The sequence below is a fragment of the Hyperolius riggenbachi genome, chromosome 8 (genome assembly GCF_040937935.1).
Source record: "Hyperolius riggenbachi isolate aHypRig1 chromosome 8, aHypRig1.pri, whole genome shotgun sequence".
Classification (NCBI taxonomy): Eukaryota; Metazoa; Chordata; class Amphibia; order Anura; family Hyperoliidae; genus Hyperolius; species Hyperolius riggenbachi.
Genome location: NC_090653.1, coordinates 44,155,220 through 44,173,711, shown reverse-complemented (window position 1 = coordinate 44,173,711; position 18,492 = coordinate 44,155,220). Strand labels below are relative to the sequence as shown.

The window sequence follows — 18,492 nt, the reverse complement described above, 5'->3', positions numbered from 1 at the left end:
TCCAGATAATATTTTACATTAAGATCAGGTGAACACAGGTGGGGTTACCTAAAGCTGATATGTATGCATGCATTTGTTTTTCTATCCCCTCTCTTCCCTTTTAAGCACTATGAAAAGCACCAGCTGCCCTTATATACTAACACAATCCTCCTGAAGTGTCAGCAGTGACATCACTTTGGGACTTCCAGCCAAGGCAAGGCTCCACTGTTATCTGGAGGAGGGTTTCTATGTCACCGCCGTGCCTCGGCCTACTGCAGTCACTTCCAGGAGGGAACATGGGATACATGGCACTCACTTCCTCTTTTTAACATTATCATTAGGGCCATATACTATACATAAATTGAAAAAGTTGAACTGAAAGAGCTTCTTTAACTTGTTTTCTTAAAAAAAAAACAAAAAAAACCCCTTAATTTAAAGAGAATTTGTACTCTAAAATTCTTACAATAAAAAGCATACCATTCTATTCATTATGTTCTCCTGGGCCCCTCTTTGCTGTTTCTGCCACTCCCTGCTGCAATCCTGGCTTGTAATTGCCAGTTTTAGGCAGTGTTTACAAACAAAAGACATGGCTGCTACCCAGCATGTGATAGGCTGAGAGGAGCTCAGTCTGTGACTCACACAGAGCCTGCAGGGGGCATGGAGAGGGTGTGTATAACTTCTATTCTATCACAAGCAGAGCAACACATTCCTTCCTGAGTGCCTGAGCTCAACAAAGCTGACAAAGGAAAGAAGATTAGACTATATAACAGAGATAATACAGCCACTGTGCAACTAGGAAAGGCTGCAGTAAGACAGACCACATTAGAACAGATATAGGCACGTATAGAATAGAAGAAATAAGGCTGAAAATTTTGTTACAGAGTCTCTTTAAAACTACTGCACAAGGTAATTAATTGCGCACAGAAGGCACCTCTTTGGATGCATAATGTGAGCAATGATGACCAATAGCAGATACTGTTGGTATGTCGCAGGGGCAAAGTCCTGGACAAACAGTCAGCTGGAAGAAGTGTTACCCACATGAGAAACTGAGAACGTTAAATGACAAACGCAGTCTTCACTCTCCCGTATCATTGTAGGTGGTAAGAGTATTGGAAGCTGAGCTCAGTTCTTTATGCCGGAAGAATCATTGCATTTCTTTGACCTTTTAACAGCCCTGACCTGAGTTTTCTCCCTATAGTAGATAACTTGGGCAGGGCTATCTCAGCCCTCAAAACTCAAAGTTGGTACGGGGAGCAGTTTCATATATACCTGTTCTAGGCACTGTATCGGATATCCTCTCCCTCCACAAAGCAGCCGCTGTAATGCCAACATCCTCTTCGGGGTCCCGACCACATGATATGATGTTGTGTCAGCACTGCAGTGCTGTTTGGTGGTGGAAGAGGGGTAGTGGAAAAGTCTCTTCCATCACCTCTCTTCTACCAGCTAGCAGCACTGCAATTGCTGACATCACTCTCTGGGTCCCGATCACGTCATATCATGTGATTGGGACCAAGAAGGCGATGTTGGCGTTACTGCGGCCATGGAGGGAGAGGAAAGCCAATCCAGCGTCTAGGAAAGATAAATATAAAACTGCTCCATGTACCCACTCTGCATTAGGCTGCCAGGCTGGGGGAGAAAAGGGGGGAGGGTAAAAAATGAAGCACCACAGCCCTGCAGCAGAAACAGTTTAATTGGACAGGGAAAGGGTTAAATATGGACAATGATTTTGACTTGCATTTAAACTTCATTTAAATTACTCTAATCCAAAACCTCAGTTATTTTTCTCATCTTAGGAGATCTTTCTGAGCACTGGAACCAGTGTTGTGAAAGCTCTCATCTGGTAAGGATGGTCACCATGCAAGCATGGGTTGTCAGATGAGATACCAACCAAATACAGGTCCTTCTCAAAAAATTAGCATATTGTGATAACGTTCATTATTTTCTGTAATGTACTGATAAACATTAGACTTTCATATATTCTAGATTCATTACACGCAACTGAAGTAGTTCAAGCCTTTTATTGTTTTAATATTGATGATTTTGGCATACAGCTCATGAAAACCCAAAATTCCTATCTCAAAAAATTAGCATATCATAAAAAGGTTTTCTAAACGAGCTATTAAACTAATCATCTGAATCACTTAATTAACTCTAAACCCCTGCAAAAGATTCTTGAGGCTTTTAAAAACTCCCAGCCTGGTTCATTACTCAAAACCGCAATCATGGGTAAGACTGCCGACCTGACTGCTGTCCAGAAGGCCATCATTGACACCCTCAAGCAAGAGGGTAAGACACAGAAAGAAATTTCTGAACAAATAGGCTGTTCCCAGAGTGCTGTATCAAGGCACCTCCGTGGAAAGTCTGTGGGAAGGAAAAAGTGTGGCAGAAAACGCTGCAGAACGAGAAGAGGAGACCGGACCCTGAGGAAGATTGTGTAGAAGGACCGATTCCAGACCTTGGGGGACCTGCGGAAGCAGTGGACTGAGTCTGGAGTAGAAACATCCAGAGCCACCATGTACAGGCGTGTGCAGGAAATGGGCTACAGGTGCCGCATTCCCCAGGTCACACCACTTTTGAACCAGAAACAGCGGCAGAAGCTGCTGACCTGGGCTACAGAGAAGCAGCACTGGACTGTTGCTCAGTGGTCCAAAGTACTTTTTCCGGATGAAAGCAACTTTTGCATGTCATTCAGAAATCAAGGTGCCAGAGTCTGGAGGAAAACTGGGGAGAGGAAAAATCCAAAATGCCTGAAGTCCAGTGTCAAGTACCCACAGTCAGTGATGGTCTGGAGTGCCATGTCAGCTACTGGTGTTGGTCCACTGTGTTTAATCAAGGGCAGGGTCAATACAACTAGCTATCAGGAGATTTTGGAACACTTCATGCTTCCATCTGCTTAAAAGCTTTATGGAGATGAAGATTTCATTTTTCAGCACGACCTGGCACCTGCTCACAGTGACAAAACCACTGGTAAATGGTTTACTGACCATGGTATTATTATGCTCAATTGGCCTGCCAACTCTCCTGACCTGAACCCCATAGAGAATCTGTGGGATATTGTGAAGAGAAAGTTGAGAGACGCAAGACCCAACACTCTGGATGAGCTTAAGGCCGCGATCGAAGCATCCTGGGCCTCCATAACGGAAACAGTAAATTCGGGCGCCTGAGGCAAGTGGACAAAAAGGGCGCCGCCATTCACTCCCATAATAAATATCGTTTAATGGGCGCCCAACAGGAAAAAAGGGCGCCAGAGAAAAATAACATTTTACAAGCGGCGCCCAGAGACTTTTACTGTTTCTCATGATTACACATTATTTAATGATTTATAATTTTTTAAACATTATTTTTAAACGAAAAACAGTACAATCTTTTTTAAAACATTATTTTTCAACGAAAAACAGCACAATATTTTTTTCAAATGTTATTAATGCTTATCACAGGTGGGTCTTAGGTTTAGGCACCACCAGGGGGGTCTTAGGTTTAGGCACCACCAGGGGGGTCTTAGGTTTAGGCACCACCTGGGGGGTCTTAGGTTTAGGCACCACCTGGGGGGGTCTTAGGGTTAGGCACCACCTGGGGGGGTCTTAGGGTTAGGCACCACCTGGGGGGGTCTTAGGTTTAGGCACCACCAGGGGGGTCTTAGGTTTAGGCACCACCAGGGGGTCTTAGGGTTAGGCACCACCTGGGGGGTCTTAGGGTTAGGCACCACCTGGGGGTCTTAGGGTTAGGCACCACCTGGAGGGTCTTAGGGTTAGGCACCACCAGGGGGGTCTTAGGCTTAGGCACCACTAGGGGGGTCTAGGGGTTAGGGGTAGGTACAGGGAGAGTTCTGTATGAGAATAGGATTAGGTATAGCTTTAGTAAAATTCTTATTAATCTTTTATAAAACGTTATTATACATTTCACTTTTTAAACAGGGAAGATTAACGTTTTTACAATTGCCGATTTCATACACATTATTTAATGATGTATAACTTTATAAAACATTCTTTTTAAACGAAATATAGCACAATTTTTTTTAAACGTTATTCATGCTTATCGTTTAAAACCCTGCGCCCTGTTTTCCCGACGCCCTTTTTTAACGTATGCCTTCATAAAGGTGGCCATACATAGTACAATTTTTCAATTAGATAATTTAGTTAGATTATTCCTTTAGATCGAATATAAAGATTTTTCCAGCATGTCCGATCATTTTTCCCGAAAAAACGGGATAATCGTTCAAATTTCTTGATCGAACATTTTTTTTTCAACTTTCATTTAATTCGATCATTTAGATCGAATAAACGGGAAAATCGAACGTTTTTATTGTACCGTGTATGGCCACCATAACACCTGAGCAGTGCCACAGGCTAATTGCCTCCATGCCACGCCACATTGAAGCAGTCATTTCTGCAAAAGGATTCCCGACCAAGTATTGAGTGCATAACTGAACATAATTATTTGAAGGTTGACTTTTTTTTGTTTTAAAAACACTTTTCTTTTATTGGTCGGATGAAATATGCTAATTTTTTGAGATAGGAAATTTGGGTTTTCATGAGCTGTATGCCAAAATCATCAATTTTAAAACAGTAAAAGGCTTGAACTACTTCAGTTGTGTGCAATGAATCTAAAATATATCAAAGTCTAATGTTTATCAGTACATTACAGGAAACATTATCACAATATGCAAATTTTTTTAGAAGGACCTGTATTTATTTATTTATTTATACAATAAAATGCTGAAGGATTTCAGCCAAACCACATGGAAAGCAGTAATATATTATTTCTCTGACTCACCTTTACAGAATGGTTTTGCCCCTGCGATGGTCTCAGCTATAGAGAGGGAGAAGCTTTCTGTGACCTCCTCAGGGCTGTCATATTTCTGCCGCTCTGTAACAAATAGAGATAGAGATGTTAAACAGTTTTTGCTGCTCTGTAATGATGCCGTAGAGCTGTAAAACATCATAGCTCCCAACTGTCCGTTCTTTGGAGGAACAGTCACCTTAGCTTCCAATTGTTGAGGGACAGACCCTCTTTGGGAACTCAATCCCTCTGTCACTTTTTCTTCCTCATTTGCCCCTCTTACTAGTCTAATGTACAGATCTGTGTAAATATATGTATTATTCTACTGCAAAATGTGTTTGACTCTAAACTTTATTCCCATCCTGTAAATTGATAAATGTCTTGTTTTAAAATGTTAATATGAAGGAAAATGACCCAAGATAGAAAGGACCAGTGTGATTTGAATTATAAAACAACATATTTTTCTTATGAAATCTTTATGGTATGCGTGGCTAGGCATGTGTCAGGGGCATGGTTAGAGGTGTGACAGGGGTGTGGCTTAAAGTGAACCAGAGACGAAGCATCCTCACGTATTTTACCATATATATCAGTGGGGACATTAGAGAAAACACCTGCTCTCTGTTTTATTTTTAACTGTTCAGCTTGCTTGTTACCAGCCCTGATAAAATCCCAGACTGAGCATTCAGTCTGGCTTTGCTCAGGAATTTTTATAGCTGAATCTGTGTTCTCTGGTGTCTTTTCAAGCCCAAGCCTGCCCCCTTGTGGCTCTGCTCAGGAATCATATAGCTGAGTCATTATAGCAAAGCCAGGCTGAATGCTCAGTCGGGGATTTTATCAGGGCTGATTAGAAGCAAGCTGAACAGTTAAAAATGAAACAGAGAGCAGGGTAGGTGTTTTCTCTAATGTTCCCACTGATATATTGTGAGAGAAAAGCCGCCGCGTGTGCTGACAGCAAGGCGGCTAATTCCGCGTCCAGCACGGCGGTTTGCACGCAGAAGCATGTGTCTGGTACTGTGAGAGAACGCGGAAAAGCCACCGCGTGTACTGATAGCAAGGCGGCTGGTTCCACGTCTAGTGCAGCAGTTTGTATGCAGCAGCATGCGTCTGGTGTGGCTGAGCCTGTTAGTTCACACAGATTCAGGAATACGCACGCGCGCGCTGAGAGGCAGAACTTTTATGACGGCCAAGGGGGGATCAGCTGACCAGGCTGGTCAGCTGACCTCAGAGCAAGTGGCTATTGGTCTATCACTTAGGGGTGGCGCCAGAGAGCGCTACTCTATATATAGTTACTGCTGGACAGTCACAAGTGGTCTGCCATTGCAAACACTACGTGGAAGCACTCAGACCTTAGTCAGATCCAACAGTGTGTTTGAACCAGGAGGACCTGGGAATTCACACTGAGCCAGATTACTACTGTGTTATTATTTGTGTTATACTTCAGACTAGTTCCAGGGTGTTGAGACCACGGACCTCACACCCAAGATTAGGGAACTTGTGTATCATTCTGTTATACTTCAGACTAGTTCCAGGGTGTAGAGACCACGGACCTCACACCCAAGATTAGGGAACCTGTGTATCATTCTGTTATACAACAGACTAGTTCCAGGGTGTAGAGACCACGGACGTCACACCCAAGATTAGGGAACTTGTGTATCATTCTGTTATACATCAGATTAGTTCCAGGGTGTAGAGACCACGGACCTCACACCCAAGACTAGGCATTGTTTGATATCTGTTATGACTACTGCTTTCCTGACTACCTCTCCGCTCGCTGATTCGGTACCACGCATATCTGATCTTCCATTGCCAACCCTGCCTGCCTTGGATACCGAATCAGTCTTCTGTCTTTGTACTTTGTCTGTCTGTGTGTTGCCGACCTGGCTTGCCCGACCTCAAGAGCGATCTCTCTCCCTTAGGAGATAGTCTCCAGATCACCTAGTGACATCCACCTTTAGGTGTCACTCACTTACTGGTCCTTCCTACCTTCAGCCTGAGACTCTACCCCTTGGAAGATCTCAGGCTGCTGGAAGGTTCTCGTGCTTCTCTAAAGAGCAGTGTTGCCCACACTGCCAAGGATCACCTGCTCATCAGGAGGATTACTCAAAGTAAATACTGTTGCACCAAACACTCACGATATATACAGGTGTCCAGAGGTTAGTACTATATCTGTATTGTTGGTGATTCTGCAGATCAATAATCAGGTATATATCTGTATTCTTGGTGATACTGCAGATCACCAATAATCAGATTCTCTCTGTGTGCTGACACCGATCGTTACATATATATATGGTAAAATACATGAGGGTGCTTCGTCTCTGGTTCACTTTAAGTGTCCCTCTCTCTGGTCTCAAAAAGTTGGAAGGTATGCAGTCACTCTTTGGAAACCCAGTCCCTCTCTCTATTCCTTGAAAAACAAAGAAAAACACAATTGAGAGCCCCCAAAAGTGTATTACCGATGGTGATGGATGTAAAAGTAGCAGTAAAATAAATATACTCACAAATATACTCAGGCAGAGGCTCTGTGAATTTACACACAACTTCTGAGTTACTCTCTTTTGTAATTTTGCCTGAGGAAGTGGCCTAGAGACCCGTGAAATGCGTTGCATATGTTTGGAGTAAGAATTAAAGCAAATTTTTGATCACATAGAATTGTTGTGTTGGTCCTGGGGAGGTAAGTCCACCCTTGCCCCCCATCTTATTTGTTTTTATTCTTGATCATATTTTATCCTGTTGGCGCCTCTGTTCATCTACACCTCCGTCTTACTTATTTGTCCCTGTTTTAGGACCGGTGTACTGATCTGTGTACATATGTATATTTTTGTCCTAAAATAGGTTTTTATTTGACTCAACTTTATGCTCATCCTCTAAATTGATGTTTCTTACTTTTTAATTTTAGTATGAAACAAAACTAATGATGATAGATAGGACCAGCATGGTATAAATGATAAAACAACATCTTTTGTTTTTGAATTTTTTTAATTCCTTGTGATATGTGTAACTATGGGTGTGGCATGGCTAGAGGTTTTGCAGGCAGGGGCGTGTCTTAAAGTGTCTCTTTTTAACTTAAAAAGTTGGGAGGGATTAAAACATTTTTTGTACCACTCTGTAAGATCAGCCCCAGGTTATTTACTACTACACACAAAGTTTTGTGGATGCAAACAGAGTAGTTCATACTTTTCCTACTTCATTTGTGTTACAGCAATTGTGTGCCTTATTCGTATATATAATGGAAGGATGGTGACCCTAAATAGAATTGCAGGACACATGCAAGTGCAGAAAACACCCTATTGTTATATTCTGTGTATGTATACTGTGTGCTGGCTTGTGTCTAATGTCTATGGAAAGATTAAGCTCAGCTTCATGAACATGCTGAACTCAGGAATGCTGGGGTTATTCTGTCCAATCATGTAGGACCTGATGGATAGTAATGGAGTTTCTGGTTAGTATGGTAACTGGGCCAATAAGGTGTCAAAGGCGTGGTGGTATAAAAGTTGAGGTGACTTCCTGCCCACGGCATTCTGAAGTGGGCTGTTGAGCGTCCCGCCCACCCTTCCAATTGATAAGGTTCTAGTACTCCTTTGCGGTATCCATTTATTGTGCTTTCCACTAATGTGGGTGGACAGTTGGTAGTTTCTGGACTGTTGGTAAAGTTTCTGTTGCTTGGCTCTACAGACCATGATATTTGTTGTTAGGCATGGAACACACTTGTCCAATTTTCTGCGCGTGTTTTTCTGCATACTTTTTCTGCACACCAAGTGTGTTTTGATGCAGGAAAACGCGCGCCTTTTTCAGAATCAGAATCAGAAATCTGTATTTCGCCAAGCATGACATGGATCCATGCCCGGAATTGCTTTTGGCACAGTACAGTACAGATGGTCGAGAAAAGAAGAACAAGACAGATAGAAAAAACAAGCTAGCAGACATCAACAGTTACATTTTACATCAGTTACATTATACATCACAATCCCAATGTGACATTAGATTCCCCCAATTAGTCACGTGGGCCGGTTGCCTGGTTTTCCGTTACTCTGCCCAGGCTGCAGCTCATTTGGATTGCCCTGATGGGAGTATGTGGAGGGAATTAAGGAGGCTGACAGCCGAGGCGAAGAATGAGTTGCTGTGTCTAGTGGTCTTTGTGGCAATGGCACGTAGCCTCTGCCCCAGTGGAAGCAGCCTGAAGTAGTGGTGGCCTGGGTGTGAGGGGTCATTTGCAATCCTCAGTGCCCTAGATCGCAGTCTATTTTTATGTAAGATGGCAAGTGAGGGGAGGGAGCACCCAATGATCCTCTCCGCCGACCTGATGACTCTTTGTAGTCTGTTCCTGTCGTTGGTGGTGGCGCCAGCATACCAGACTAAGATGGAAGAGCAGAGGATCGATTCGATGGTGGCGGAGTAGAAGCTAGTCAGAATCTCTCGGGACATGCCAAACTTCCTCAGCTGGCGGAGGAAGTACAGTCTCTGCTGGGCTTTCCGCTGGGTGGCAGTGAGGTTAGTCTTCCAGCTGAGATCACTGGAGATGGTCGTGCCCAGAAGTCGGGCGCAGGGAACCCTAGCTACCTCAGTGCCATCAATGTAAATTGGAGGTGGGGCGGGAGCTGACTTCCTGAAATCAACGATTAGCTTAACTGTTTTCGCAGTGTTGAGCACCAGCCTGTTCTCCTTGCACCAGTTACAGATTCTCACCACCTGCTGATGGTACTCCTCGACCTTATCCTTCGTGATAAGGCCAACAATGGTGGTGTCATCAGCGAATTTGATGACCTTGACAGAGTCTGTCTCAGATCTGCAATTATTTGTGTAGAGGGAGAACAGCAGTGGAGACAGGACGCAGCCTTGAGGAGCACCTGTGTTCGTGGTCATTGGTTGTGAGCATATGCCGCCCAGCCTGACGACTTGGGACCTATTGGTGAGAAAGTCTGTGATCCAAAAGCGTAGGCTTGGGTGGGCGCCGAGTGCGACCAGATCATCCTGGAGAATGCGTGGGCAGATGGTATTAAACGCTGAGCTGAAGTCCAGGAGTAGTATTCTGGCGTACGCATCTGGTCTGTCAAGGTGGTCGTTGATGAACTCCAGGCAGATATTTATTGCGTCATCTGTGGACCTGTTTGCCCTGTATGCGAACTGGTAAGGGTCAAGGAGGGGTGTAGTGGAGAGCTTCAGGAAGGACAGGACTATGCGCTCCAAGGTTTTCATGATAATGGATGTCAGGGCCACAGGCCTAAAATTATTAAGGTCGACGGCCCCCTGCTTTTTAGGAACAGGTATGATAGTGGACCTCTTGAAGCATGTGGGGACCTTGCCTTCTTTCAGTGACATCGTGAACATAGCAGAGAGGATGGGAGCAAGTTGCCGTGAGCCGGTTTTCAGGCAAGCAGGAGAAACGCCATCAGGGCCGGAGTATTTCCTGGCATTCAGAGTTGATAGGAGTTGCAGGACTTCAGCCTCACTGACCTCAGAAGGAGAGGGTGATCTCGGGGTGTTAACAGTGGACGGAGAGGGGGCAGGAGATTCCAGGTGCCTCTCCGGACTCTCCGTTCTCTCGAACCTACAGTAGAATTTACTAAGTTCTTCGGCAAGTTCCAGGCTGGGTGCTGCATGTTGGGGGGGAGGCTTGTAGTTTGTGGCAGCCTTAAGCCCCTTCCAAACAGCGCGTGAGTCATTCGAGCGCAGGTTGTGTTTAATCCTCTCAGCGTACTTCCTTTTGGCAACTCTCAGCTCCCGATTTAGATCATTCCTTGCCCTTCTGTAGTCCCCCTGGCTGCCAGACTTATGTGCGGCTTCCTTGCTCCTCCGCAGTTGCCGTAGCTTGTTGGTGAACCACGGTTTGTTGTTCGGGTACACCTTGAAGGATTTGGTTGCTACACATGAATCCTCGCAGCAGCTGATGTCAGCTGATGTCAGCTGATGTGCAGAATCATCATGCAGAATGTCAGTTTTTTCTCTGCGCGCGAACAACATATCAAGTGTGAACTAGCCCATTGAGTAACATGAGTTCTCAGTTTTTCTGTGCAGAAAACGCGCACGGAAACAGTCAAGTGTGTTCCCTGCCTGAATGTGCTAAATTACTGGTTTAAACCCTCAATCAGCAAAGATTGAGGCCTTACAATGGCAACAGGGGTCATGCGGCTTATTTAACCATTTCAGCCCGCGGGGATTTTTCGCCTTATGCATCAGAGCAATTTTCACCTCCCATTCATTCGCTAATAACTTTATCACTACTTATCACAATTTATTGATCTATATCTTGTTTTTTCCGCCACTAATTAGGCTTTCTGTGGGTGGTACATTTTGCTAAGAGCCACTTTACCGTAAATGCATTTTAACAAGATTAATAAGAAAAAAATGGAAAAAATTCATTATTTCTCAGTTTTCGGCCACTATAGCTTTAAAATAATCCACGCTACCATAATTAAAACCTATGTATTTTATTTGCCCGTATGTCTCGATTATTATACCATTTAAATTTTGTCCCTATCACAATGTATGGCGCCAATATTTTATTTGTAAATAAAGGTGCATCGTTTCCGTTTTGCGTCCATCACTATTTACAAGCTTATAATTTTAAAAATGTTTGTAGTATACCCCCTTCAAATGCATATTTTAAAAGTTCAGACCCTTAGGTAACTATTTATGTCTTTTTTTTTTTTTTTTTCTAATTGTAATTTTTTTTTTTACTATTAAAACTTTTATTTGGGTAATATTTTGGTGTGGGACATAAACTGTTAATTTTTAATGTTGTTAGCTGTGTAAATAGTAATGTAAAAAATGTGTAGCTGTAGTTTTACTATTTGGCCACAAGATGGCCACCTTCGTTTTTTGTTTCCCTCCTTGTACTTCTCTCTAAGCGGAAGTACAAGGGGGATGCGGAAATCTCTCCGGGCAGAAGAGCCGGAGCCTCACAGGTGAGCGCTTCGGTTTTTCTGCGGGGGAAAGGGATCGGTGATCGGGAACCATGTTCCCTTTCACTGATCCCAGGGCTACCGGGCGGCACAGCGGGGATGCGGGGGCGCGCCCGCGATCGCGGGCGGGAGCGCGCCCAAGCGCGGGAGCGCTGCAGAGCTGCCGCCCGGACGTGAGCTTCACGTCCGGGCGGCGGAAATGGTTAAATGATAGTGTATATGTTATTTATATTGGGGTTGTTCACATGCACTTTCCTTTTTGGGGGTGCAGGGGGACTTAATGTGTCCATTAGAGATGGCCTGAATAGTTCACTGGTGAGCACTATTCGGCAAAGATCGTGTATTCGCGCTCAACACGAGTGGCGAGCATATAACACTATTCGACCCACCCCCATATAACATCATTGGGCTAAATTTTGACCCCTTACATCACAGTCAGCAGGCACATGACAGCCAATCAGCCTGCACACGGACAACCCCCCGGCCCGCCCCTTATATAAAAAGCTGCAGCGCCCGCCATATTCCAGTCTGTGTTTGGCTGTAATAGCTAGAGGAAGGGAGAGACATTGCTGGAGACAGAGAAATTGGTAGTTAAGCTTGTTTATTTTGATCCTCGCTGGCTTATGGTAGTTTAATCATCCCAAACAGCCCTTCTGAGAGCTACTTCATGCTTCTGCTGTGTTTGAACTACTGTTGCAATATTCTCAGTGTCTGTGTGTTAGTGCACAGACAGCACAGAGCCACACATCTGCCCACTTAGGGCTTGATTCACTAACCGGCACTAAGCCGGTTAGTGTGCCTTATCACTTAGTGGGCACAAACTACAGCGCTAACCTTATCTGAGGTTAGTGTGCCTTATCTGAGGTTAGTGTGCCTTATCTGAGGTTAGTGAGTCTTATCTAAAGGTTAGTGTGCCTTATCTGCAGTTTGTGATGTAGCTTTGTCCATCTTTTAGTGTGCACAAAGCTATTTAGTGTGCACAAAGCTACTTAAGTCACACTAACTCAGATAAGGCACACTAACCTCAGATAAGGCACACTAACCAGCTTAGCACTCGGAAAACTCTTTTTTACTCCAGCGCTAACACTTAGGGCCATATCCTATTCAAGGTGATAAGTAGCTTGCAGATGCGAGCTACTTATCACCTTGCCATCGCGCGAGGATTACCGGCAAATCCTATTGCCCATATCCTTCGCGCGATGGCCAATCGTTAGGGAGCATTACTCAGGCGAAAGCCTGAGCGATGCTCCCTTTTACCGAGCGATGGGGAGTGAGGTTTACGCTGTGGTGCTGTCCATCAGCACCACGGCCTCTCTCCCCACACATGCACACTCGCCTGCCAACATCTTCCGCCGCAGCATCTGGGGGTCTCCTTTAATAAGGAGACCCCCAGAGCTCCCCGTCGGGTCGTCGCACAGTTTAGAAGCCCCGCGCAGCTTTGCAAAGGTTCCCCGTCATACGTACCGCCGCCGATCACCCGCTGCCTCTCGCCGCAAAATCCGTCGTGTAATTACAGTGTATCTAACACTGTAATTACTGTGCGCAATGCGCATAGAAGGAGCCCGGGCAAAGCATCTTTGAATCTGCAGCCGGGCTCCCCATTGGTCCGCTGTCTGAACCAATAAAATGTCTCAGACAGCGGACCAATGGGGAGCCCGGCTGCAGATTCAAAGATGCTTTGCCCGGGCTCCTTCTATGCGCACAGTAATTACAGTGTTAAATACACTGTAATTACACGACAGATTTTGCGGCGAGAGGCGGCGGGTGATCGGCGGCGGTACGTATGACGGGGAACCTTTGCAGAGGTGCACGGGGGCTTCTAAACTGTGCGGTGACCCGACGGTGAAGCTCTGGGGGTCTCCTTATTAAAGGTGACACCCAGATGCTGCGGCGACGACGTCCGTTAGCTAGTTTAGACCTGCTTTTTGCAGGTCTAAGCTAACGCTCATGTCTGCCGGGAAGCATCGCTTCCCGGAGACATGATAAGGATAATTGGATTCCGTGGTAAGAACTCGCTGGGCGATTATATCGCCCAAGCGAGTTCTTTTCCGCCTGGGGGGGTCTAAAGTTTAATTAGATTAGGCGATGCCCCCATCGCCTAAGTTAAGACCTCGCCAGTGCTTAGCGCTCAGCAATAGAATATGGCCCTTAGTACCGGTTAGTGAATCAAGCCCCTACTCTGATATTGAATTGTGTGCCATATTAAAGCACCTTTTCCCACAACTGCTGCAGGGCCTGTGTTATTATCACTAAATTGTGTTTGATATGTTGGTGCATATTCCCAGTGTCTGTGTGTTAGTGCACAGACAGCACACTGGCACTGACACGCACACAGGCCCAAGCCCGGTTGAGTGAGATACTCCCACTCAACACATTAACTGTTGTTTGGTTTATTTTGTATTGTTTTAATTCCCCTCCCCCCAAAAAAAATCTAAAATAAAAGATTATTTCAAGCTAAAGTGAGTAAATTGAGTCCAGTTTTGGAAGAGATCTAGAGCATGATGCTTGGACAGAACAATAAAAACAAAGGGGAAGGCTATTCAAAGCAAGGTCATTGTGTGGGCAATGGGCAAAAAACTATGCCGGTTGTTCTCAACACTTAAAGGGACACTGTAGGGGGCTCAGGGGAAAATGAGTTGAAGTTACCCGGGGCTTCTAATGGTCCCCCACAGACATCCTGTGCCCGTGCAGTCACTCCCCAATGCTCCGGCCCCGCCTCTGGTTCACTTCTGGAATTTCAGACTTTAAAGTCTGAAAACCACTGCGCCTGCATGGCCGTGTCCTCACTCCCGCTGATGGCACCAGGAGCGTACTGCGCATGCCCAGTATGGTCTGCACCTGCACCGTGCGCTCCTGGTGACATCAGGGGAAGCGAGGACATGGCAGCAGGGAAGGTCGTAGTCAGCCAACTTCACTACGCTGGAACTACGCGTATGTTTTACGCAAATACGCTTCGCAATCTACGGCTCCAAGATCAGCAACTTTGCTACGTTAGCATACCGTAGACTACGCGTTAAAATACCAAGGTTCACGTAGTGCGTAGCGTAGTTGATGCGATCGCTTATGCTAACTATGCGCATATATAAACTAATATAAGCATACATTCCACCCTCCAATGCGGAATTGTATGCGTATAAAGGGCAATAAAATTTCTGCGCATGCGCAATGATCCATATAGTGGCAGTTACCGCACGCGTAGTTGACTTCGCAATACATACCTCAACTACGCGTAGCGGGCGAAGCTTCATATAGTGGGACTACAACTACGCAGAAATGCGTACGTGTAGTTCTTAAACTTCGCCTACGAACTACGATGCGTAGTTGCGTACTACCAGGCGTAGTTTACGAGCAACCCTGCATGGCAGGCGCAGTGGTTTTCAGACTTTAAAGTCTGAAATTCCAGAAGTGAACCGGAGACTGGGCCGCAGCATCGGTGAGTGGCTGCACGGGCACAGGATGTCTGTGGGGGACCATTAGAAGCCCCAGGCAAGTTCAACTCATTTTCCCCAGACCCCCCTACAGTGTCCCTTTAAAGAAAGATGACTGTTATCACACAGCTGAATGGAAGACTCATGGTGAAGGAACTGCCCAGACAGGAAAGCCAGCTTGTGGGCATATTTGCAGGGTGCTGGAACTCGGATGGTACCAGGCCAGTCCAGTACAAGTGGCACAATTTGAAAGTCAACCTTTGTAGATGGTCAGGGCTGAGGTTTGCAGTGTTCATCATTACATATATAGTGAGTGAGAAAGCCACATTCTTGCCTGGCATGGTGGGAGAGCAGAAAGAAATCCACCCAGTCGCGGTTGGTGATGGTGACAGTGTGGTCCACGACGGTACCGGGAGCAGGAGTGACAAATGCTCTGGACGCGGAGCAGTACAGATTGGTGCTGATCCTTTTCTGCACTACGATGACAATCATGCGTGGGGAATAATTTTCAAAAGTACCAAAGCAGGTCTGTAACTGCAGATTCTCATAATTCTGCACTGTGCTGAGCTGTCCTTCTGACACTCCATCTCAGTACACCACAATCTTCTCTGGCAGCACATGATTTACCTCGTAGTATTTCTGGAGAGCGGCCACAACGCACAGCTTCAAGCCACCCATAATCTCCTGATGTGGAAGCTGAAGGACTACACGGGAGTAGCAGTGGGTCAGGCAAGAATTGAGGCTGGCCACAAAGCCTGTCACTGAATGGGAACTCCGGCCTACCATCTGGTTTTTCAGGGGAATGTCCAATCCCCACAGCTCTCCTCCAATCTTGCAATTTATCTGCAGCAAAATTTTCTGTGCAATGCTTCTCAGTTTGGATGGATTAGATACTGTTTCTACATTCACAACTTGAGAAGGCCCAGGCGTACAGTGAAAAATGGCGCCGGTTAAATAATGGCGCCCCCTTCTGCCCGATATTTGTTTAAAACTATATTTATCATTTTAAAGGTTAAAATAGTGCAGATCTTGTGAACGAAATTTATCGTTTTAAAACCTGCTTTTTTGTGTCCTGCCTGAACGATATTTACCGTTTTAAGCCCTGCTTTGCTGCCGTTTGGAAAATGTCTGGCCACTGACTTTAACGTTTAATAGCACAGCCCCCTTAAAAGCTAAAAACACCAAATTTGCAGGGAATGTTAAGAAGAAAATTGTAAACAAGAGGAATTTTTTTTTTCAAAAAGACCTTATAGTTTTTGAGAAAATCGGTTTTGAATAATTTCCTTCTGACCGTGGGAAAATTAAAGCGGACCCAAACCAAACATTTTTTAATTAAAACTATTTAGTTGCCCCACTGTAACACATACAAAGATAAATAAACACTCCTTCAAGCCTATGAGCATTTCAGTGCATGCTTTTCACTCTTCTCTTTTAATAACTAGGGTTATACTGGGGACAGCCATTAGCAATTCTTCCATTGCCGGACACCTCCTACTCCACCAGTTTGCCGGATTTTGTCCGGCAATTTGAAAGGAAGGGAGGAGTTCCTCCAATAAATGTAAAATATTTTATATTTGTCATCATGCAACTGAAAAAAGGCTGCTATTTATTATTATAATTTAGAAAATAGATTTTATTTCTGAACTCTTGTATTTTTAATTTGGGTCCACTTTAAACGCCCGCCGACTTTAGTGGTTAATAGCAAAGCCCCTTTAAATGCCAGAAACAACAAACGCGCAGGGAATGTTAAGAAGAACAGTGGGAACAAGAAGACATTTTTTTTTTCAAAAAGACCTTATACTTTTTGAGAAAATCGATTTTAAAAGTTCAAAGAAAAAAAGTATACATTTAAATCCCGTAATGACAGTTCTTCGGGAAACAATTCCCGCCGACTTTAGCAGTTAATAGCAAAGGCCCCTTAAATCTAGCAACACCTAATTTGCAGGATATGTTAAAAAGATACTGAGAAACAATATTTAAAAAAAATGTAAAAAAATTTTTTTTAATTTAAATTTTTGTTTTATGTTCTGAGTGTGGGAAATTTTTTGAAAAAAATGACGTGGGGTCCCCCCTCCCGAGCCTTTGTAACTCCTTGTCTCCAATGCAGGCTGGGATAGCCAGAATGCGGAGCCCCGGCCGACTGGGGCTTCGCACCCTGAGCTATAACAGCCTGCATTGTCCATGGTATGGGGGGCTCCAGGGGGAAGGGGATGCCAAGCCTCTTCCTCCCCCCGGAGCCCTTGTCCGTTCCATGGACAAGGGGCTATTCCCCTCCTCCCTTGCCCCAGGTGGAGAAGGGGGCGATGACTCCCTGGCGGGGTTCATGGTAGCATCTGGGAGTCCCCTTTAAGAAGGGGACCCCAAGATGCCCACCCCCCTCCCAGGAGAAATGAGTATAGGGGTACAAAGTAGCCCTTGCCTATTTCCACAAAGGGTTCAATGAAATAAAAACGCAACCACGAGAAAAGTATTTTAATATTCTTAATTAACCAGAAATACTTCTGATTAATTAAGAACATTAAAGGTCTTTTTTCGTGGTTGTGTTTTTACTTAAATTAACCCTTTGTGGAAATGGGTAAGGGGTACTTCGTACCCCTATACTCATTTCTCCTGGGAGGGGGGTGGGCATCTGGGGCTCCCCTTCTTAAAGGGGACTCCTAGATGCCACCATGAACCCCCCAGGGAGTCGTCACCCCCTTCTCCACCTGGGGCAAGGGAGAATGGACAAGGAATGGACAAGGGCTCTGGGGGGAGGAGGAGGCTTGGCCTCCCCTTCCCCCTGGAGCCCCCCATACCATGGTCCATGCGGGCTGGTATAGCTCAGGGTACGAAGCCCCAGTCGGCCAGGGCTCCATATTCTGGCTATCCCAGCCTGCATGGGAGACAAGTGGTTATAGAGGCTTGGGAGGGGGGACCCCATGTCATTTTTTTCAAAAAATTTCCCACACTCAGAACATAAAACAAACATTTAAATTTAAAAAAATTGTTTACATTTTTTTAAATATTGTTTCCCAGTATCTTTATAACATATCCTGCAAATTAGGCGTTGCTAGGATTTAAGGGGCCTTTGCTATTAACTGCTAAAGTCGGCGGGAATTGTTTCCCGAAGAACTGTCATTACGGGATTTAGATGTATACTTTTTTTCTTTGAACTTTTAAAATCGATTTTCTCAAAAAGTATAAGGTCTTTTTGAAAAAAAAAAATTCTTCTTGTTGCCACTGTTCTTCTTAACATTTTCTGCACGTTTGTTGTTTCTGGCATTTAAAGGGGCTTTGCTACTAACGCGCAAAAGTCGGCGGTCGTTTAATATATCCACGGTCAGAAGGAAATTATTCAAAATCGATTTTCTCAAGAACTATAAGGTCTTTTTGAAAAAAAAAAAATTTCTCTCGTTCACAATTTTCTT

At 44.8% G+C, this 18,492-nt stretch overlaps 1 protein-coding gene across 4 annotated transcripts in view; it reads right to left on the bottom strand.

The window, feature by feature from the left end:
* The window catches only part of LOC137528775 (complement factor B-like), a 142,835-nt gene that overhangs the window by 101,326 nt on the left and 23,017 nt on the right, over positions 1 to 18,492 (bottom strand). For all 4 annotated transcript variants that reach the window (XM_068250342.1, XM_068250343.1, XM_068250345.1 and 1 more), the window contains one exon: positions 4,753 to 4,845. In XM_068250342.1, coding sequence (XP_068106443.1) covers positions 4,753 to 4,845 — 93 coding nt within the window. The remainder of the gene's footprint in view (positions 1 to 4,752; positions 4,846 to 18,492) is intronic.